The 23,967-nt window shown below is 40.3% G+C and overlaps 1 protein-coding gene across 5 annotated transcripts in view; it reads left to right on the forward strand.

Annotated features, from left to right (window-relative positions):
- Nucleotides 1-4,111: 4,111 nt before the first annotated feature.
- rbm19 (RNA binding motif protein 19) overlaps nucleotides 4,112-23,967 on the forward strand; it is a 267,475-nt gene continuing 247,619 nt past the window's right edge. For all 5 annotated transcript variants that reach the window (XR_011356240.1, XM_069933162.1, XM_069933161.1 and 2 more), the window contains exons 1-10: nucleotides 4,112-4,223; nucleotides 8,194-8,376; nucleotides 12,956-13,081; nucleotides 15,782-15,820; nucleotides 15,924-16,110; nucleotides 18,227-18,468; nucleotides 19,028-19,102; nucleotides 19,651-19,729; nucleotides 22,270-22,341; nucleotides 23,204-23,407. Coding sequence is in view for 4 of the 5 variants with exons in the window: in XM_069933162.1 (XP_069789263.1) it covers nucleotides 4,188-4,223; nucleotides 8,194-8,376; nucleotides 12,956-13,081; nucleotides 15,782-15,820; nucleotides 15,924-16,110; nucleotides 18,227-18,468; nucleotides 19,028-19,102; nucleotides 19,651-19,729; nucleotides 22,270-22,341; nucleotides 23,204-23,407 (1,243 nt within the window). In the remaining variant the exon portion in view is untranslated. The remainder of the gene's footprint in view (nucleotides 4,224-8,193; nucleotides 8,377-12,955; nucleotides 13,082-15,781; nucleotides 15,821-15,923; nucleotides 16,111-18,226; nucleotides 18,469-19,027; nucleotides 19,103-19,650; nucleotides 19,730-22,269; nucleotides 22,342-23,203; nucleotides 23,408-23,967) is intronic.

Below are 23,967 nucleotides of genomic sequence, written 5' to 3' on the forward strand. Positions count from 1 at the left end.
GCAAATTAATTTTAGTTCAATGCTTCAAACATTCTTCATGCCCAGTGTGCTTTCAGCTGTGTACATTAATGGTTTTTTTCAGTGTGGAGTAAAGGTATTCAAAATTTAATTATAAAAAATGGTAGGTCCGGTATTCTTTTTAGACTTACAATGGGTTTGCTGGAACAGGGCCCCATTGTAAGTTGAGGAGTACTGGAGAGGAGAATTGTTATCCTGTTCTGTGCACTTAATTTGTTGGTGTCTGCTCCCACCTAGCGGAAGTTTGCAAGTGGTGCATTTCATGAAACATCAGGAGAACCACACTGAGAAATTCCAATCATTTAACAATGATTTACTCAGCTTTGCCAGAGGAAATCAGTCATAGGCTGATAGCATGTCTCACCATTGGCTGCTCCCTTGTTCCACCTCCCTCTGTAACTGTTAATAATCAGTCTTACACAGAGACGTTTTTTTCTCTCTGTATTGGAGTTTGTGTACATTTGCTATCCATTTACAGTTCCTTATTTGTTTACATGGATTGCTGTGTACAGTTTTTTTGCACTACCAGTAAGTGGCAATTCTGCCGAGCCTGCAGAGAAAAAAAAGAATCTCCTGGTTGTATGTGATGTCAATCTGAAATCTGACATTATTGTTACTCATAGGTTACTTATTCAACCTATCCTCATAAGGCACGCACGCCCTCCAATCCTGGCTACATCCTTGTAAATCTCTCTATAGCATCCACATCTTTCCTGTAATGAGGTGACCAGAACTTATACTGCAGCTGCAACATTACCTCATGATTCTTGAACTCATTTCCACGGTTAATGAAGGCCAACACACCATAAGCCTTCTGAACAACACTATCAACCTATGCAGCATCTTTATGTGTCCTATGGTCACAGATCCCAAGATCTCTCAGTTTGTTCACATTGTATTAACTTTAACATTGTATTCTGTCTTTAAATTTGACCAACCAAAATGAACCACCTCCTACCTTTCTGGGTTAAACTCCATCTGCCATTTTTCAGCTCAGTTCTTTATCCTATCAATGTCCCTTTGTAATTTTTGGCAACCCTCTAGACTAGTGGCTTTCAAACTTTTTCTTTCCACTCACATACCATTTTAAGTAACCCCGATGCCATAGATGCTCTATGATTAGTAAGGGATTTCTTTAACTAGTATGTGAGTGGGGGGGGGGGGGGGGGGAAAGGTTGAGAATCACTGCTCTAGACTCAATTGTTACTGAAATAATTTGCTTGAGGAAAATTGTCATTGGCCCATTTCCTTTGGAGAAATGAAACCGTGCACATAACAAGTCAATTCAGTACAATTAAAACAGTGGTTCTCAAACTTTTTCTTCCCAGTCACATACCACCTTAAGCAATCCCTTACTAATCACAGAGCACCTATGGCATAGGGATTGCTTAAGGTGAGTGAAATAAAAAAAGTTTAAAAACCACTGTTCTAGACTATCAACAACAACTTAGTGTCATCTGTGAATTTACTAATCCACCCTTCCACTTCCTCATCCAGTTCAATTATGAAAATCACAAAGAGGAGGGATCCCAGAACAGATTCCTGTGGAACATCACTGATCACCAACCTTCATGGAGAAAACTAACCATCAACAACCATCCTCCGCTTTCCCTGGGCTATGGCAATTCTGTATCCACAAAGCAAGGCCTCCATGGATTCTATGCCTCCTTGCGTTCTAAATGAGCCTTGTCTGGTGAACCTTATCAAATGCCTTACTGAAATCCATATACACTACGTCCACTGCTCTGCCTTCATCAATGTTCTTTGTTATGTCCTCAAAGAATTCAAACATGACATGACCTTCCCCTGATGAAACCATGTTGACTATCCCTGATCAGATTATGCCTCTCTAATTGCTTGTAAATCCTGTCTTTTAGGATTGCCCACCAGTGAAATAAGACTCACTGCTCTATAACTTCCTGGGTAATCTTTGCTCCCTTTCTTGAACAAGGGAACAACATTTGCAATTCTCCAATCCTCCAGTACATCTGATGATGCCAAGATCATCATCAGTGGTTCAGCTATCTCCTCCCTCATTTCCTACTGTTGTCTTGAGTAAATCTCACCTGGCCTTGGCTTCATACTTTTCAAAAGCTCCAACAGATTGTCTTATTTAATTTCAACATATTGTAATGCTTCAGTCCATCCAAAATTATCCTCACAACTGCCAAGGTCCTAGTCTGTGGTGAATAATGAAAACCGACAAGAACCTTACTGAGCGGTAACCATTTAACTTTCAAGCTCCAAAGCCTGGTGAAATTCATGAATGTTAAATTCTCTGCACAGTTTTAGAATTTCCTGCAGTGAACTTGGAGAAGTGAGATTGGACTGTGAATCAAATAACTTTTCTGAACTTAATATACACATTACATACACATGTGCTTAGAATTAGAAGGGGTTGTTAGGTTAAGTTAATACTAATAAGTTGTTTGATCCTGTTTTCATGTTTAAAGATAATTAAAAGTAATTTTTGTTTAAGTAGCCATTTGTCTTGGTGAATATCTATTGCTGCTGGGTTTTGGGGTTCTCTGGGCTCATAACAGTCACCTTCTCAAAATAAAATCACTCAAACTTGTGAGATAGGATCTCCCCCTCACAAAGCCATGAAGACTGTCCCTAACATAAAAGCAATGCTTATCCAAATGCAAGTAAATCCTGTCCCAAAACAAAGTTCTCCAATAACATCCCTACCACTGATGTAAAGTTTGCCCGCCTATAATTTCATGGACTATCCCCATTGCCCTTCTTAACTAAAGGAACAACACTGGCAGTTTCCAGTATGGCATCCCCATGGCTAATGAGGATACGAAGATCTCTGTCAGGGTCCCAGCAATCCTCTCCTGTGGTATCCTTTGGCGAATTCCATTGCTTGTCTAATTTATCACCAAGGAATATATTTGAATGTCTTGGAACTGTTAAGGATACAAGCCATTTTGGATTCAGCAGTGTTGGTCAACAAAGTTCTTCATACTTTGAAATACGGGGTAAATAAGAGGACAATAGGAATGGAAAGATGATAATGAAGAAATTGGTGTTATTAGAACATGTTCTGACCAAAATGTATCCCTCGTCAATGATGTAAAAAGAATGAATTGGTAATAAATACAATGTGTCAGGATGCCTGCAAATTGGCCATCATGATTCAGACATTAGAACAGCAAATGATTACATTGTGGCGACTCACTACGAGGCAGGCGAACCGGCCTCGCTTGTAAGCCATGTGGCGGGGCAGCCGGCCAAAATGGCGCCGTCGGGGGTGTTCCCTTCCTCCCAGCACGGGGCTCAGAAGCCCGCACTGAGGGATCACGTGACGCCCGGGTGACGTATAAGTACAGCCCAGCAGCCTGCGATAAACTAGTCTGCTCACTGAGCTCAAGCCGCCTGGTCGCCGCCGCTCCGACATCCCCTAAAATACTTTGGTTGTAAGTCACTAAGACAAAGCCACTGTCTGGTACCAAGATGACAACATTCTGTGGCATGGTTCCAAAAAGTAATCAAACTAAAGAAAGATACTTTTGCTTTTAATCTGTTTACTAAATTTTCCCAGCTTTCACCGCTAACTTGAAACTTTGCTTCTCACTCTCTCAAGTTGCTGTTTAACCTATTGTTATCTCCAATATTTTACGTTTTATTTTCACATACCGCACTTATTTTTGTTGTTTTGCATTGAATGGTAAGGGGGTTTGGGGGGGGTGGGGCTGGGGGGGACGACACACTGAGATCTGTTGCCTACCTTGCATATGTCAAGTTAATATGTTGCAGGAGGGAATGTGATGTGAACCCAAGTTTTGTTCCTGATATGTGATGGGAGGATTTTATGTTTCTGCATTCTCTTCCAAATCAGATTCTCTGTTCGCCGCACCGCTGACGAACAAGAGTAACAGCTCATTGAGGATGATTATGTAACTTTCTTTTTTGGTCGGATGAAGCAGGCTCAGCTCTGCCATGCACCGCTCAGCATTGCGCTGAGACGCATGCGCGAAGGGGAAGCAACCGACTCGGTCGAAGGGCGTCCCTCGCCGTCCGCCGAGCGTGGGGCATTCTGGGAAGCGAGCCGCCGGCCGCGCGTGGGGCATTCTGGGAAGCGAGCCGCCGGCCGCGCGTGGGGCATTCTGGGAGGCGAGCCGTCCGGCGCGTGGTGGTGGGCACCTTGAGCGGGCGCTGGCACGATGTCGCGGCTGATCGTCAAGAACCTCCCGAACGGGGTAGGTGTTGTAGTCCGGGGAGGGTCGCGGGGTATCCCTGCCGAAGGTTTGCATCGCGATACACAAGCGAGCTGCGGAAACTCAACAGGTCGGGCAGCACCCGTGCGAAGTCAGGGGTGGCCAGCGTTTCGGCCCAGGTCGACCCCTGCATCTGAAGGCTATCTTGTTTTTAACGCCGTGAAGGGTGGCATTGCTCTGGTGGACACGAGAGACTGCAGAAACACGCGAAATGCTGGCTTGAGCTCAGGCACCATCCACGGAAGGCAGAAGATCATCGATCCCCGATGAAAGGTTATCTTTGCCTTCTTGCAAACTGCTTGCCCCGCTGTTTGCATTGTCGTAGCGCCAACAGCGTGACCGGGACATCCCAGGGCGATTGAGAGGAGATTTGATACGAGGCAAGCAGGCGGAGACTCATTCAGGGCAGAGTCAAGTCGCGTTTATTTGTCGATCATACCATAAACCCTGCCGTGTACAAAAACCCAACCCCAACCAACCAATTTTCCCTTGCAACCGTGTCTGCCTGTCCCGCATCGGACTTGTCAGTCACCAACGAGCCTGCAGTTGATGTGGACATTTACCCCCTCCATAAATCTTCGTCCGCGAAACCAAGCCAAAGAAGTACAGTGAAAAGGAGAGAGCGTTCCTCCGGATCGTGGAGCTGGTTATTTACGTGACTGAATTACTCAGTAATTTCACTTATGAATATCATGTCACATATGCTAGCCCTGTGTCCTCTGAGTTCAGAAACCTCACAGCTTGGGAGCAAAATGCTGTCTGGCAATCTGGTCGTGAGGGCCCCGAGCACTTCGGTACCTCTTCCTGGATGGCAGGAGGGAGAACGGATTGCAGGAGAGGGGTGTGTGGAGTCCTTCACGATGTTTATGGCTTTCCCCAAACAATGGCTGTTAATAATTGTCGATTGTGGCTGGGAGAGAGACCTCAATAAAACCCTCAGCAGTCCTTTCTATCTACTGCAGGGACTTCCGTTCTGAGATGGTACAGTTCCCGAACTAAGCAGTGATGCAGTTGCATAGGATGCTCTCAATGCATCCCTGTAGAACATAGTGAGGGTGGAAGCTGAACTTTCCTCAACCTCTGCAGGAAGTAAAGGTGTTGTTGGGCCTTCTTGGCAATGGATCTGGTATTGAGGGACCAGGAGAGATCCTCCGCCAGGTGCACGCCAAAGAATTTGGTACTCTTGACTACCTCAATGGTGGAGTCATCGATGGTCAGTGGAGTGTTCCACCCCCACCCCCACCCCCCGCCCCCCCCGGGGCTCTCCTAAAGTCGAACACCATCTCCTTTTTGTTGACATTCAGGTGTAAGTTGTTGTCTCTACACCAATCCATTAGTGATTGCGCCTCCTTTCTGTAAACTGACTGATGAGCCCTACCACAGTCATGTCATCAGCAAACTTGATGATGTGATTAGAACTGTATCTTGCTGCACAGTTGTTTGTCAGCAGAGTAAACAGAAGTGGGCTGAGCGCACAGCCGTGGGGACCCCCTGTGCTCAGTGTGATGGTGTTGGACATGCTGTTTCTAATCTGATATGACTGAGAACTATGTTTCTCCACTATGAGAAACTATGTTTCTCCACTATGTGTATTTTGCTTACTGCTCGGTCAAGAGCCAGATCTCAGGAAATGGGGGCTTGAGAAGAGAATTCCAGAAGCCACTGGCCCAAGATAGAGTGCAGGAGTCTCTGGGGAATGTTAAGTCTGTTTAAGCCCACAGGTAAAGTCAGACCACATCCTCAAGGGGTTTTAAAAGCAGGATGAGAATGTTGAAATTGAGAACTAACAGTATGGATGGAGGTGATTGGTGAATTGACAAATGTTATTTAAAGCATAGGCAGGAGAGTATTGGATGACTTTTAAGTTTATGGAGGATAGATTTAGAGGCCAACTAAGCACCTATTGGAATTGTCATAGAGTGTACAGTAGCTTGAATAATAATTTTGCTGTGCTTGTTCAAAGTTGGAGTTGTAATTTTAAAATGATCTCTGGGGGGAAAAACTTTGTAACATCGGTTGACGTACTGGCACAGTTGGCGTAGCAGTTAGCACAAAGCTTTTACAGTGCCAGTGATCGGGACTGGACCAGGGTTTGAGTCCCGCACCGTCTATAAGGAGTTTGTATGTTCTCCCCGTGTTTGTGTGGGTTTTCTCCGGGGGCCCTGGTTTCCTCCTACCTTTGAAAAAGTATCGGGGGTGTAGGTTAATAGGGTGTAAATTGGGCGGCATGGATTCCTGGGCCGAAATGACCTGTAACCGTGGTATATGTCTAAATTTTAAAAAATCAGAACTATGAGGATACCTTTACCTCAGTTATTGCTTTTCTGCCCAGCAACAGCTTCTTGCAGCCTAATTGATCTTCAATTCTACAGTAGTTCTTATCCAGTGGCTGCCAGGTTCTTCACTCTTCAAATTTACACCAATAATTATGTGAAAAATAGAACCCAAAACTGAATTAGGTACTTAAGAATAAGAAATCTAGAAAGTAGAAATTGTAAGTTTACCATAATGTAACACCCATGGATTTGTTGTTCACAACTTGGTATGCTAAACAAATGAGTACTGTTCCTGTGAACAGAGCACTTGTACATTATGTCCTTGTTATTTGTGAAGGAAAGGGATAAATTCTTTTAGGTAACAAAAATTGCAGCTACCACATGATGACAAACACCAGTGAATCTGTCTGTTGTCATTACAACTAAGTTCCACCTTGTATATTTTGGCATTCATCAGGCAACACTCTGGATACTGGCTCCAACCACAAATGTACCCATACTCTGACCCCTGCCTTCGTCCTCTATCTGGCCATACCCACTGCCCGTGCCCTACTCATTGGCTCCAGTAAACTGACTCTCGATATTGACACTGAGTCTTGGAATTTCACCACTTTCTGAATGAGGTATCAATATAAACCTCATGGCAAATAGAAGTCACTGGACATCACACAAGGCAGCTTTGGGCGAATCCGCTAAATTTATCAACATTCCACGGCCGACTTGCGAGTATTCAGTGGATACAAGTAATGCAGTTCATTGTTCCACGTTATTTTATTACCATTGCTGATGCCACTAGATAAAGTGAACATTGCCCTGATCCAAATGATAGCTGGAATGTGCCCACTGAGCAATTTTTACTTTTAGTTTGCTTTGTACTATTTTGTGCCATTATTAATTAGTGTTAAAAAAAGTTTTACATTTGGAATGTTTTCTCAGAACCTTTGGAGAATATTGCAAGCATTGGAGTAATGCTGCTTTCCCAGGGTTAAGGTTTTGTCAATTTAGGGCAAAGCCTTTGTGGTTTTGAAAGATATTGGAAATGTTCTTTATTCTACAATATCACCATCATTGCTTCTCTTCTGGGTAAATATTTTAACATCTGCATTGCTGTTGAGAACCGTGTTCATGGTTTCTCTTGAAACTAGAATCATAGATTTGTGCAACATGGAAACAAGCCATTCCACTCCACTTATCTGTGCCAGCCAGTATGCACCCTCTGTATTCACCCCATTGCTGAGCATTTGATTCATAACCCTGTAGTTCACATAATTCAAATCACCACTCCCTCACACAGTACATTCCATGCACTTGCTACATGGAAGAAGGTGAAGTAAGTCCCTCTCCTATATCCTCACTGAATCTCTTCTCTCATCCTAAACCAATGTCCTATAGTTTTGTCTACCTCTGATAATGGGGCATCATTTCCTGCAGTTTATCTGATTTATAAAATTATGTCCCTGTTGAACTTCCTCAGAGAATTATTCTTCTTCAGGCAACATCCTGCTGTCCGTCCTCTGCCCCCTCTCTTGCACAGTCTCGTCGTTCCTACATCTCGGTGACTAGAGCTGCACTGAAGTCATCCAGCTGGCATCTGCATTTCATCTCTGACTGGGGTATCAGTAGATACAAATGCATCTTATTTGATTTTGAGATGTTTGTTATTTTTCATTTCCCAGATGAAAGAAGAGCGCTTTAAATCTCTATTTGGTGCCTTTGGAACATTAACAGATTGTATATTAAAATTTACAAAGGATGGAAAATTTCGAAAATTTGGTTTTGTTGGCTTCAAAACAGAAGAAGCCGCACAAGCTGCTTTCAAACATTTCAATAAGACCTATATTGACACTTCCAAGGTTGCAGTAAGTATTCTTGAACCTTATTAGCTTAAAACACTATTTCATGTTTTTCCTAGCTTAATGGTTTATAAAGCCTTTCAATCCTTGAAGGTGATTTTCTGAGCATCAACCATTTATTGGGTTTGACATTTTTTGGTCAATTCATTAAAAAATTGGGAGATTGTTGAGAAAAATGGTATTTTGAATATGCCTAGACTTGTTTGTTGCATTGATGTCTTTCATCTTGCATAGCTGATGTGGCCTTTTGAGTGCAATTATTTGTATTCAGGATTATGCATTACCGGATAGCAAAGCCTTTACAAAAGGTGCCTTTAGAGAATAATTTTTAATGACTTCACACTTCATATTGGGAGTTTGACTTTACTAATTTCCTTTGATATGCAAAAGTTAGTCATGTAGTGAATTGTTTGATTATCTTAACATCTGGAAAAGATGTAACTGAACGATTTAACTGATTAATCAATGTCACTGTCAATTCATGGCCACTCTTGACAACTCTTATCAAGCATACTTTTCCTTCCTGGTGTTAATCCATTGTATTAACAGGTATTATAGAATATCTTGTCAGAACTGAAAGTGAAATATAATTTTTGACAAATCACAGCTGTTTTTCAAAAAGTGGTATGCAAAAATATAATTGTTTAATTATGTTATTGCATTCTATAGAAAAGAGAGAGCAAAGTTAGAAGGGTTGTGACAGCTTGTACACTCAGGTGCTTGCAGTCTAAAAAGGCGCCCAGTGTGAACAACCACACGGGTAATAATTATGACTCACCCCCCCCCCAACATTACAATCTAAAAAACATTAATGATTGTATATTTGCATCCAAGATCATCCATAGCTGATGTCATTTTGAAATTAACCTTTACTTGGTAAAGATGAAATGTACACCACAGAGACTGGTAGATTTTTATGGCAAGAGTTTTTAGGTCAGCAGCAAGACCTGTTACTTTTTTCTCTGATTTCTGGTCCTACCGTGTAGCTCCTCTCTTTGGAAAAACTCTTGGCTTTTTTAATAATTATGTTTGTTGGCTTACATGATGGAAGTTGTCCAGAAACTTGTCAATGCTGTCATCAGACGAAACATTGTTCTTCAGTCCTCAGTGTAAAAACATGCAAACTCTTGAATAGACATAGCACATACATTTGTATGCAGTACATATATTAAAATGTATACAGTTAAAAAAACAGTGGAGTCTTGAAGTGATTGTATGAGCAGTTCATCAGTCAATCAGGAGCTTCACTGCCCTTGGGAAGAAGCTTGTGGTTCTGCCTCTGATACTTCTGTATTTCTTTCCTGACAGAGTAGCTGGTAGATGATGTGTGCAGGATGATAGGAGTCCTTAACAATTTTCCAAGCTCTCTTCAGACAACGATCCCAGTAGATCACGTCAATGGGGGAGGGAGAGGGAGGAAGACCCCAATGATCTTCTCTGCCACTCCTATTCTCTGGTGGATTGACCTCCTCTCCAGCAACCGAACCACACTATGATGCGGCCAGTCAAGATCCTCTCAATAGTGCTCATGTAGAAAGTTGACAGGAAGGTAGTCGGGAGTTTTGCCCACTTCATTTTTCTCAGGAAATGCAGGCACTGTTGTGCCTTTCTGACAAATGAGATGTGTGTCCACGATAGGCCACTACTTAAGTGGATTCTAACGAGTCATTGAGACCTGTTACTGTTACCCTCTTTGGTACCTGGATGATGGTGACTGTCTTGAATCCCATGGGACGATGGACTGCTGTAGTGACATGTTGAAGATATCTATAAGGACCTCGGTCAGTTGGTCTGCACAGTCCTTCAGTACCCTATCTGGTTCTGTATGTTGTCTGGTCCCACTACCTTTTGTGAGTTCACCTTGGATAGGGATCTCCTCATCTTGGCCGCCATAATTCAGGTGGCTGGTTCATTAGGGGTGCATGGAGCTTTCTTCATTGTCAGCCTGTTCTTGTCAAATTGTGCATAGAAGATGTTCAGTCTGTCTGGAAGGAAGGCACTGTTGTCTTTGACTTGCAAAGCTGACGTGATCTTTTATGGTCTTGACCCTTTGCTTTGTGCGCCTAGTTTTGCATAGCTGTCTGTGGATTTTCTGTGCATACCACAGTTTGACTTCAGATTGCTTGGGGGAATTCTGCCCTGGCTCTTGCCATCTTGTCTCCTGTCCCAAAGGCAGCATCACAAGCTCTGAATGCACCCAGTCAATTAGTGAGCTGAAGAACCACCACCATCTCCCACCACCCCCCAACCACTCACCTTGGACATGTCTTGATCTCCCTGTAAACGGGCTTTGTTTGTTTTGCTAATGGCCTGTATGTAGTGTTAGCAAGACTGATAAGTGATCCAAGTATTTAAGATGAGGGAGAGGGGCAGCCTTGTATGCACCAGGGACTTTGGTGTGCACCCAATGAAGGTCAGCATATAAATGAAGAGCAAGGTTAATCCTTTGCATATTGCTCCCCATGAGATATTTAGTTGTTCCAAATAAATAAGAATACTGTTACATGGACACTTTCAATGAAAAATATTCATTGAATTATTTAGCCAACTATCAAGCGCCCATTTTATTCTTTTCCCCTGTACCCCTCTTTCTCCCCTCCCCCCAATTCTACCATGCACCAACAACTCGGGACAATGTGTAATGGTCAGTTTGCCCACAAACCCACTTGGGATGTGGGAGGAAGCCATAGTACCTGGAGAAAACCCACGTGGTCATGGAAAACATGCAAACTCTTGACAGCACAGAAATTCAGCAATGAATGCTGTTGGAGCTGTCAGGTAGTTGCTCTACTAGTTGACCCACTGTGATGCTGGTTGGAAAATATGGAGAATGTTGGAGTGCTTCGTGGTGAAATAGTACATAAATTCACGAGGGGCAGTGGATGATACGAACTTGCAGAAGCATTGCAGCTCGTAATGTTACAATCACGCTCTGCAATATTATTTTTATGAATAATATAGTGTGGTTGTCACTTTAATTGAAGATTTATTCTGCAGTAATCAGTGGTTATTCAGGTTCATTATCAGAGTACAGGTTACAAACCTAAGATTATTTTTCCTCCGTCGAGGCAGAATTGACCACTTGGGAATTGCACAATAAAGTGAAAAAGTAAGAGTCGAGAAATGAGTCTCTGAGTTTGTCGTTGAGTCTGATGGTGGAGGGGTAGCAGCTGTTCCTGAACGTGGTGGTGTGAGTCTTCTGGCTCTTTTCTGATGGCAGCAGTGTATGTGCAGGGTGAGGTGGATCCTTGATGATTGCTGCTGCTCTCCGACAGCAACGTTCCCTGCAGATGTCCTCGATGGTTGGGAGGGTTTTGCGTGTGATATCCTGGGCGGTGTCCACTACCGTCTGCAGGGGTTTATTCTCAGATTACTGGTGTCCCCTTCCAGATCATGATGCAACCGGTCAGCGCACTTTCCATCACTCATCTGTGAAAATTTGCCAGGGTTCCCAATGTCATACCAAACCTCCACAAGCTCCTAGGAAGTAGAGGGGCTGCTGACGTGCATTCTTCACAATACCATTAGTGTGTTGGGTCCAGGAAAGATCCTCCAAGATAGGGACTTCCAAGAACGTAAATTTGCTCATCTTATCCAACTCTGATCCCCCAATGATCACTGGATTGTATTCCTCTGGTTTTCCTTTCCTGAAGTCAACAATCAGCTCCTTGGTTTTGGTGATCTTGAGTGTGAGGTTGTTGTTTGTGCACCATTGGGCTAGATTTTCAGTCTTTCCCCCTCCCATGCTAACTCATTGCCCCCTTTTATACAATCCACTACCTTGGTATTGTCAATGTATTTGTTGATGGTGTTGTTGTTGTACCAAGCCACACAGTCATGGGCTTATAGCAAGTAGAGCAGGAGTCTAAGAACACAACCCTGTGGTACTCCAGTACTGATGGAAATTGTGGAGGAGATGTTCTTGCCAATCCTCATTGATTGTGGTCTGAAGGTGAGGAAATCCAGGATCCATTTACACAGTGGTGTGTTGAGTCCCAGGTCTTGGAATTTTGAGGGGATGACTGTGTTGGATGCCAAACTTTAGATGATAAAGATTTTAATGATCAGGAAGGAGAAATGCACAGTATGAGAAGGTGACCATAATTCAGTTCCTGTCCTTCATGGCGTTTTTTCTCTCTCCTCTCTCTGGTTAAAAATCTATTCGGAAAATAAGATTGAATGGGCTTTATTTCTCTTGCTTTAGAAATGTCTGAAAGGCATTTTTAGTGGCTTACATTAGTATGAAAGAAAGATTGCTGTACATTGTTGTAATAAAAATGATACTTCAATTATTCAAAGTATTTTTTAAAAATTACCTAAATTTTCACCAAAAGTTGGGTGAGATGGCCAGTGATGTACCTACTGGTCTTTGCTGGATGGAGTAATTGCTTTGTGCCTACATATTGGGAGCAAGAATGAAGTTTTGGGATGTATTGAACGAAACAGAAACTGTTTTTGTTCACATTTATAACTTTGGTCAGAATTTGGCCTCTGCTAAATTTCAAATTTGCAATTAAAAGGTGTGAAGAGAATTTTCACTGATGTATCTTTGAGCTAACCCCAATACACAAACTACTTATTATAGGTGGAGTTCTGCAAATCATTTGGGGATCCAGGATTGCCCAGACCATGGAGTAAACACTCACAGAAAAGTTCAAGTGAGGAAAATCCAAAAATGACAAAAGACCAACAAGATCAAAACAAAGGAAAGGTAGACAACTCTACTGAAAACCATACTTGTATAAATTCATTCACATGTGATTGTAAATCAATTTATTGTTATGATATTAATAAAGTTTAAAGTATTTTAAAATCTGATAAATTACTAAGTGTAATTCAGCAAAGCTGTATTATTTTGGGCATAAAGAATGGTTTTACATCTAAGGTGGAACCAGTAGGCCTTTTCACATTGGCAACCCGCTGAATTGGCATATGAATAACCCATTTTGAAATACCAATAGGGCCATTTACACTGAACCAAGAAAATCCGGATCCGTGCGTCTTTTCACATTACCAACCTGGTATCATGGAGGTAAGGGGGAGCCCAACCTCCAGCGATGGCGACCCAAGTGATGTATTGTATACTCAGAGGCAGTGAATGCTTTGTTCTATAAGGAGATTAACCACACCTCCCTCCAGCCCCTCACTCTCCAGGTTGCGGTGGGGGGGGGGGGGGGGGGATATGTATATAATGAGTGAGAAAACAGATTCGATGGGCCTCAAAAGCAAGGACTCTGCAGTTTTGGAGTGAATCATTTATTTACAAAAGACAGGCATGGGGAAAAATGGTACCGGAAATAACTTGCACACCCATGCTCACTCGTGCATGCACACTCGCTCTCACACAGTTCATACTGAGCGTGGGAAAGTGGTAGCAGAAATAAAATGCATGAGCGTGGGAAAGTCGCACTGACAATGAAACATACACACAGAATTTATAGCGCATGGGAAAGTGGTAGTGGGAATAAAACACATACGAGTGTGGGAAAATTGCACCAGCAATGAAAAATGTGTATTTTTTTGAAAAAACACCACCCAACCATCAGAAATGTTAGAAGTAATGAGGATTTTTTTTATTTATTCCATACCACAAATGTGGACTGTTTGTAGTCATTCCAACAAGTTCCTTTTGTTGTTCTAATTCTGCATTCTTTCCATATACTAGTTAACAGTGTTCTCTGCTGTGATCTCACTTTATTGCTCTTTCCTTCCCTGCCTCCCACGCATGCAAAAACGACATCAGCGCGTCACTAATGGGACTGGGCATACTGGATTGCCCGTTCACATTGGAGCCGATTCGAAATAGATGATCTCCCTTGGTGGTTAATTCCCTGGTCACTTTGAATTCCCCCCCCCCCCCATACTGGGTTGGGAGCATTCACATTGGCAGGTGACCTGGTAAATTGCTGGGTTCAAGTGCCAGTGTGAAAGGGGCTATTGATTGCCAATAAAAAAAACTAATTGATTTGTTTCTTGTTAAATCGCCTGGAGATCATAAGCTGGGTGAATTTGTTGGTGATTTTTACAAGGCTTCAATCAAACTGAAACATTTGACTGATGTGCTTTCATTTATAAATTACTTAAATTTTTGAGCAAATTTGCATGAATTTACTTTTACTTTTGTCATCCAGAGGATTTCTGTTCACATTGGCCTACAAACATTTAGGAGAAGTAATGCTGTTTATAAAAAGAATTCAGCTCTTAAAACAGAAATTTGTTACACAGTTCTTATTAAAAATTCTAGACTGAAACTGACAAGTGGGAACATTTTTGTAGAGCTAAATTTCTACCATTTGGGTTGACTTTAATACTCTAACTGTGTAGTTGTTGTACATTCTTAAAACATTGCAAGCTGTGTGCAGTTTTATGAATGGTAATAGGTCCTGATTCAAGATGTTTGACTATCATTCTATCTGTAAAGTATCGCCTGACCCATTGAATTCCTCTAGTAGTTTTTTGCTCCAGCTTCCAGCACCTGGAATCCCTTGTGTCTCCACTGTAGCAACCCTGCTTATTTTATGGTTTCAACTGTTCTGTTCCCTTCTAATGATTAAAAATATTAAGCATTACAAGGCACTTGCGATGCATCTGAATGAATCCCCTCTCTTGCTGCTAACCATATTTTGATAGTAAGATCCTTTCAAAGATGGAAGAAAATCTAAACTAATGAGTTTGAGTGACATTGTTGCCAACCTTAGTGTAATATTTCATTTATGGGACCAGACCACTGGAAATTCAGAAGATAAAATTATGTAGCGTTTATTGACATTTAAATGTCTGTTCAGAAATCATCGTCGTTGGTTAAAGAAATAATTATCTTTGGACATGTCGTGATACCTCACTCTATTAATTGCATGATTATGTTTTAGTGTTTTCTCTCAAGTTCTGGAAATACAAGCTGATAAGTGCAAAAAAGGCGAAAAGTCAAACAATTGGACAAGTAGTTAAAATTTAAGGAATAAATGAGGGAAGAACTGAATGGATGAACTTAATACCAAAGTAAACTTAATGTTTAATTGTATTCCATGTACAGTAAAACCCCTGTTATCTGGAATTCAGGGAACCAATGGCCTCAGTAACTGGGGAAAAAAAAGGAAAATAAAGAGGTAAAAATACAGAAATTTAAAATTGACATGCCTTGTCATCAGTTTGCCAATCGCACAAGAGGCAATCTCAAGCATCTGGAAAATACACTTATCCGACATTTGCCCATCCCCATAGTGTGCCAGGTACCAGGGGGTTTTACAGTAAGTGCCTTGCTGACATCTCTTGGTTGTAGTTCAGCTTTGTACTTTTTCCGTGGTTGTTGCTGATTGACAGTTTGGAGGGCAAATTAAAAGCCACAAAATTTGATAATTGTTTAAGTAACTGAATGTATGAAAAAAACTAACACTCTAATTTACTACTACAGGTTACTAAAAAGAAACTTGCCATTGATGAGCTAGAATCTGTGAGTTGAAATTTTATGTTGTTTTGAAATTGGTTGTGTACCAAGTTATTGGAAGGAAAATCAATGTGCTGGAAATGTGACTTGGCTTGTTTTTTTTTTAAAGCTGAAGAAAGATAGCAAGTTTGAAGAATTTCTTGCGGTACATCAGAAACGTTCCAATGCACCAACCTGGACTAATGACACATTGTCAGGAAAAACTGAAGAGTCAAAGAAGGTAGATGATTACCTAAACTTTGATTCAGAAGATTCTGAAGAAACTAGTGAGGAGGAAGATATCGAGGAAACGAAAGGTAAATACCTTTAGTTTGTACTTTAGTAATTTATTAGTTTATGGAGATAGCATTGACCCAAATTCTGTTTGATGATATTAAAAGTCAGTATTTGGCATCTTTACTCTGCTTAACTGCCAATAATTATCAATTTCTGAACCAGTGCAACTGTGGAAATTGCTGACAGCAATTTTTGATGAGGAAGTTGGCTGCAGGTGGATACTAAAGTCTCATGGAGTCTGGTGCAAAAGGGGGAAGCTTGCACAAATTGCTGGACACTCTAGTGTAAACTTCCCATGTGTTCTGCATGCTACAAAGAAGATATGGGGTACTCTTGTTGAGAGAAATGGAAAGGAATTACTGTAAATGTCTTAAAAAATTGGTAAAATAAAAAAAAATTTCAGATCGCTCAGTAGCTAAATATTTTTATAAATGGCTTGTTAATTTAAACTTGTGAAGTCTGAAGTTTTTTTTGTTTTCAAGAGTTTTGGAATTTTGTTTTAATTTGATTAATATAAGTTACCCAATTTGATGGCATACAAGACCCCCCCCCCCCCCTTCCACATTTCAGCAGGGAATATTAAGACTTTTTTTTAATGTATTTACAGGTAAGCATTTAACGTTATTGAAATGTGTAGCTACGGTATAGCAGAAAAAAATACTTGGGCAAAACATGCAACTGTGACAACAGGAAAACCATTTTTAATAATAATATTGTTAGAGCAGAAAATATTTTATAAAAACAAACTGCTGCCGTCGGTCCCCATGCTGCTCCCACTGCCTGCTCTCTCCCGGCAGCCCGCCGTTGGTCCACACGCTGCTCCCACTGCCCTGCTCCCTTCTGGGGTCGGGGGGGAAGCAGGGTGGTGGGACCAGTGGGGGGGCATCAACAGTGGGCCATCAGGAGAGTCTCCCAACAGCCCTCCACTAACTCTCACTGCCCCACTCTCTCCCCCATCCCCCCCATCCAACAACCTTCCCCTTCCTCCAACACTAGATGGCGGTGATGCTAGTGAGCCACGCAGAGACAATGATCACTGTTGGCGTTACTTGCCTAGATCACCTTGATTTCACCTTTGCATATGAGACCCGGGGAATATCTTTGAACCTTTTTTTTTTGGGGGGGGGTGGGGAGTGGGTCTTATTTGCCATAAAATACAGTATTTATTTTTAAACTTTTAAAAAGTTTTCAATGTTTGTTTAGAAACCCTCAACATTCAATGTTCAGGGCCCCAAATAGTCCTTCAAAGTGAAGCAACACTTAACCTGCAAATCTGCGGGGAGATTTAGAGCATCCAGTGCTCCGGGTCTGGCCACTTCTATATTGGAGACACAATGCAAATTAGGGGATGGCTTCATTAAACACTTTAGCTCCGTCCATCACAACAGCCAGGATTTCCAAGTGACCAATCCCATTAATTTCACTTGCCATTTCTCCACTGACATGTCTGCCTGTAAGGCCACTCACAAATTAGAGAAATGATACCTTGTGTTCCATCTCGTAGTCTTTCATAAGACCATGTTAATATGGAATTCTACACGTTCTGGTAACCACCCTCCTTGTTTTCCACATCACGCACCCCCCCTCCCCAAACTTCCACGAGCTTTTCCCTATCTCTCTGACCTAATTCTTCTTTCTTTCTCTTTCCTGTCACTTGACCTCTCTACCTGCCTTTCATCCATATCTACTTTTCTCAGCTCCCCACCCCTTTACCTTCCAATCATCTTCCTCTGCCTTTTCCTCCTGTCATCTTCTAGCTTCTTGCATTTTTTTCCTTTTCTCTCTCCCTCCTGTATTCACCTATAAGCTGCCAACCTGTGCTCCTCCCCCACTTGCCCTACCCCTACCCTGTAACTTGGGCATCTTTCTGTTTCTTACTATTTCTGATGAAAGGTTTCTAACTAAAACATTGACTATCTTTTACCCTCCAAGGATGCTGCATGACCTGCTGAATTTTGGGTGTCCCTCCAGTTTTCAAGCATCTACAGCCTCTCTTGTATACTACTGAGCAAGAACCAAGTTTCATCTAATGTTCAATGGAAGGAGTTCTGGTTCTGATTTTACTTGACATTTTTTGGAAATAAAATAGTATTGGCCATGATCCGTGAGAAAGTCATCTATTATTTTAACTTCTAGGTGCAGAAAAGAAAAAACTTGCATTGGAGAAAACAATATCGGACATGGATTATTTAAGATCAAAAGTAGTTAAGACAGAAGATGAGAATGCTGAAATTGTTAATGAAGGATCTGAGACCGATGAAGAAGTTCAATTATCTTCTGAAGGAAACAGATTATTACACACAATTGATGATGAAAAAGATCTAGGCAGAAATGTGGAGAAATTAGCATCAGAAGGAAGAGAGAAAAAGGAATTGGAGGTTTGAAAATGTTTCAATCTTTTGTATTTCTTAGTACTTTCATTTATGTTTGTTGAGAGACACTTTTGGGGTTCTTTCCTCAGTTAAATGATTGATGGTATTCCCATGGGTGTCTGTGTCACCTGCATTGTTTGAAGACTTTAAATACAGTAGAATCTCCATTATCCAGAATTCAAGTGACTGACAAAAAAAAAAATCAAGGAAAATAAATAGGAAAAAACACGTTTATTATTGGTACCCTAGCGGTCATTTTGCCAACCACACAACAAGCAATCTCAAGCAACCAGAAAATTCACTTACCAATCCCTTTAGATACTGGATTCCGGGGTGGTTTTAGTATATTTCTGATTCTAGAGACTGGAAATGTAATATCAATGTTCAATAGATAATTATAATAAATGAAACAAACTCTTAATACAATATATTTTTAATTCCCACTTTTTTATTGCAAAACTTAAAGCTGCTTTACAAATAGAAATATGGTATGAAAAATTAAAGGAAATATGAATAAATTTATGGTTCTTTCATATGGACATTAATGTCAGATGATTATTTTCAGAAACAAGCCCCCAAGTATGAAGCTACTACACCATATACCTTGAAGCTCCGAGGTGCTCACTTTAATGTGAAAGAGGTATAATTACTTTGTATTTCATGTGACATTGATTAATAATCCCTTGTGTAACTCTTGAGAGTTCACTTTTCCCGTATTGAACAGAGGCAAGGAAAATAATTCTATCTAAAGCTGAAAATTGTTTTATCTTCTATTTATAGCTGGTGGCAATTGTTTTCATTTTTTATGAACAGATATTGATGCAGAAAATAAAATGCCTATTAATCTGGTTGATAGAAGCTTTGCAGAAAGTTCTTGTGTTTGTAAATTTACAACTTGGAAGGTTAAATTACTGATGGGAACAAAATTGGACACGAGCAAAAGAAAAAAACATTAATTTCTGATGGGTGACAAATGTACAATTAGACAGAGCAAAAGGGAAGGAATAGAGATAGAAAAACTAATGGGAGTGCGGTGGGGGGGGGGGGGGGGGGAAATAAACTATTTTTGATAATATTTGAATGCAGTACCAAAACTGAATTAACAGAACCATAGTTAATTCCAAAATATTAGCAGTATACATAGTCAGTTTTTAACGTGCATTTATTGGTTTTCTGATCGCTTTCCAGAAACAAGTACAAGAATTCTTTTCTCCTTTACAACTTGCAGCTATTCGAATAATCAAAAATGCAAATGGAAACACAACAGGTCTGTTGCAAATTCTTCACATTCTCCTCGATGACTAATTGTGTTGCAGTCTCAAAATAAGGGTTGGTTACATGAGACTGAGCTAAGGAGAAACATTTTGTATTCATTCCCTAGACCTGAAGTATTTTTGATTTTTCTAATTCAGTTTAGTCTTGAGGTGCTGTGAAATCAGTATGCTGTTATGTAAGTAATGTAAATCTTGAAGCCTTCTTTCTCTGAACATGGGGGAGGCTTGGTTATTGTTCAGAGCTGTGTGATAGATTTTTGGACACACAGGAGAGGTGATGAGTATCCAGTGATTGGCTTGGTAAGCAACTTGAGGCAAAGGATTTGACAAGATCTTCTTTGAAAGGTAGAAAAGCTTCAAACACCCAAGTGTCCCTACTGCTTCTATTTCTTGTATTTTTTTAATGTATGTGTTATGGCTGGGATGATACACTGTCACCAATTGAAACCATATACCTTTTGCTTGGTTTGAGGTGGAGGGTTTCCTTCTGACTTCTGTTTTTTATTCATTTCATGATTTATTGTTAGTCTCATCTAATCTCTGGTGGTCAGATCATTTGTCTCTGCATAGACTAGGGCTGTAATAAATTTGGAATCTCAGTAATTGTGGCAGAACCCAAATTTTAGCATCAGTGTTTACTGATGACTAAGGGTGACTTTATAATGTTGCGTAGCTTATTGATGACTAGCTTTAACCTGATAAGGTCATTGATTAGATTCCATCTAATGATCAAAAATAAAGAAATGGAGAAGTAATTGACCAGATTAATGATGTATTTTATTGGCAGGAGCTGGGGAGTTTTCTCCATTGAAGCACAAATGCCCTGTTATTTTTTCTCTCTTTATTGCAGTCAGTTTGTTTACATTTCTTCATTTGTTACATGTATACATGCCTTCTTGAGTACAGTTTTTGCACGACCATTAGGTGGTAATTCTGCCTCACTCGCAGGAAAGAATCTTGATTGCATGTGATGTCATGTATTCTGACAATAAATCTGACATTTGGTAGCTGCAAAGTAGTTTCAACCCATTGCCTTTAATGTTGCCAATTCACACACAGGCAGAATCACAGTCGGCATGAGAAAGGATACAGGAGTAAGATAGAGAGCTAGTTGAGTGTTGTCACAACAACCTTGCACTCAATGTTAGCAAAACTAAGGAACAGATTGTGCACTTCAGGAAGGGGAGACCAGGAGAACACAAAACAGTCCTCCGTCAGGAGTGGGAAGGGTAAAGAACTTCAAATTCCTGGGTTTCAGCATCTCTGAAGATCTATCCTGTGGCTTTCATGTCGATGCAATCATGAAGATGGCTCGTTAGCCACTATGCTTCATGACCGTGGAGAGCATTTTGACTGGTTGCATCACTGTCTGGTATAGAAGGCAGGAAAAGAGTACAGAGAGTTGTGAACTTGGCCAGTACCATCATGGTCATTAGTCTTCACTCCATTCAGGACACCAATAAGAGGCAGTGACTCAAGAATCCAGTAAGGATTCCACTCAAGGACTCTCATTACCCAGGCTATGCCATCTTCTCTCTGCTACCATCAGGAGCCTGAAAACTCAGACATCTAACAGTACAAAAGCAGCTTTGCTCTCCCTGCCATCAGATTTCTGAATGGCCAATGAAGCCAGACAAAATCTCACTTTTTATTTCTTCTTTTTTCACTAATTTATTTATTTTAAAAATGTAATTTGTAATAATATTTGCACCTGTAATTCTGCGGCTTAAACGAGGAATTTGATGGCACATGTTCACAACAATAAATTCTGATTTTTGAAATAAGGTAGATTGAATTGCACTGGCTAAAGAGTGATGGAAAGTTTAGGAACTGTGGTTGAAGACTATTATGAAAGGTCATGTTAACCTTTTCCTGAAGTATGTTAGTAAGCCAGATAAATTTATGTGACAATCCAGTAATTTCAATTGTGATAAATTTCTGGAGTATTTTTATTCTAGACAGCTTGTTCTACAGTTTAAAGTCCCCAGATGCTTCAACATGAGTTTTGAACATGTATCATTACTCGAGATCTGTAGATTACTGATTCAGCAACAAGTTGCCTTTTTTTGATTTCCAAATCATTTGGCTTCATTACCTTTAACTCACAGAATCCTTTTATTGGCCTTTTCACAAATCCTACTGATTTTCATTGCTTGCACGTGGTCACATCTTATTTACATTTTGATCTCAACAAATTCCTTTTAGTTTGGGGGGAAAATGGTGTTCAAATTGTCTTCAAACGTGTCTTTAAAGAACAAAAGAAGTTCTTCGAGGGTAGTTTGGTTGTCTATTCGGTGCATTCATTGGAATGGCATGAGGAAGATAGCCAGCAGATTTTGCTGGATACTCAACCTTTTAAGAAACTAATAAAAAAAACACCCATTTGACTAAACTTTACATTTTTTTCTCCTTCAGCTTCATCTCAATTTTACTTGAATATGAACATCTTGATTTTGAGTTTGACCATATACATCAAATTGATAAAAATGATTCTACATTTGCTAAATTCAGTTTTGTGGAACTTCTTTTGCAGGGTATATATTTGTAGATTTCCATTCAGAAGAGGATCTTGAACAGGCTTTGAAGAGAAATAGGGATTACATGGGTAAGAGATCTTTGAAAAGCAATCCTGTAATCCAGTGGTTCCCAACCTTTTTTATGCCCCGCACCCCTAAAAAATTTTAATATGTTCTTGCACCTCTTAAAGTAATAATTTATTTAAGAATAAAGGTGAAGGTGACCAAAACAAGTTTGTATAATCAATTTTTAATAATACATAAACAAAAATAAAACATATGGAAAAGAAAAAAATATTACAACAAATTAAAAGTTGCATAAACCCTACAAAAAATTAAATTTTCATCCATGCATGAAATTTCTTTCAAAAAATTAAAGAACTCCGTAAATGGTTATATGGTTAATATTCAAATGTTCATAAGCCCATTTAAATTTAATGACTCTTTTGTTCCTGTTTATTGCTGAAGAGTTTTTCAAAACGTGGCACTTTGTTGCTGATAACAATCCGCACGTCTGCCTGTGCACCCAAGTGCTTTCTAGATTTTGTCTTGATTGACAAAAGGGCACTAAATCCAGACTCGCATAAGTTTGTCGTCACGAATGGGATGAGCACAGTTAGTGCTTTTTCACAATGTCTTGGAAACAAGTCCATTGCCGAGCACCAATATTGTTCCAAAGTTATGCTTTCAAACTGCATTTCAAGAACACGATTTGTGCACAGTTCAATAAGATCTTCCTTTAGCTCTTCATCATCTGACATATCTCCAAACTGAAGGAGTATGGATTTGTTAAAAAAAAACTGAAATGTTATCTCACACCCCCTGGAATGCTACCTCGCACCCCTGGTTGGGAAACCCTGCTGTAATCCATCCTTGTCAAATAAGGATTTAATGTCTGGGGGAAAATGTAAATACTTGCTGATCCAAAAATACTTCCTGCTTTGTTTAAAGGTAAAAGATATATTGAACTGTTTAGAGTGAATAATAAACAAAGAACTAATCCAGTTAAGAAAGACTACAACCAAAAATGGCTAAAACGGCAAAAGAAAGTAGGCGAAGTGGAAGAGGATATCTCTGATTCAGGAAGATTATTTGTTCGAAACTTACCATATACTTGTACGGAGGATGATTTAGAAAAACTCTTTTCTAAGTATGGTAAGTGTCTAATATTTCTTCCACCTTGGAACTAATCAGTGATAAATATTTAAATATCAAACTTTGTACATTTGTTTGTAAAATTGTATTAATTATACATCAAATAGTTTAGCTAAAATTAGAAAGGATCTTTTGGATCATTAGTGTTGCTTTGACAACTCAAAATCTATAAATTTCATTTTTTTTGTTCTAAGATCTCTCCAATGTTTTCAGTAGGCCAGAAGTTACAATAAGTGTTTCGTTGCCTGCCTTTTCTCCAGACCTACATGGAGCTTTCATTGTTTTCCTGTTGAGAATCGCAGGAAGGTCCTTTGGGAATTGAGGATAGAGAAGCTGTGATAAGAAAGGAAAAGATGAAGAGCAAATCGCAATCATAACAGAAAGTGGTTGAAAAAAAGTTTGGGTCAGAGCATCAGTAAAGCTGCAGGGTGCATGTTAGTGAATCGGACCTGAGCAACTTCCCAATGAAGTTAGATGTAGGTACAGCTGACCTCTTCTACTCATGGACCTGTTGCTTTGCAAATTAGAGTAAAATTAATTGCACTGTCATTCATAACTTT

Source organism: Narcine bancroftii, chromosome 4 (genome assembly GCF_036971445.1).
Source record: "Narcine bancroftii isolate sNarBan1 chromosome 4, sNarBan1.hap1, whole genome shotgun sequence".
Taxonomy (NCBI): domain Eukaryota; kingdom Metazoa; phylum Chordata; class Chondrichthyes; order Torpediniformes; family Narcinidae; genus Narcine; species Narcine bancroftii.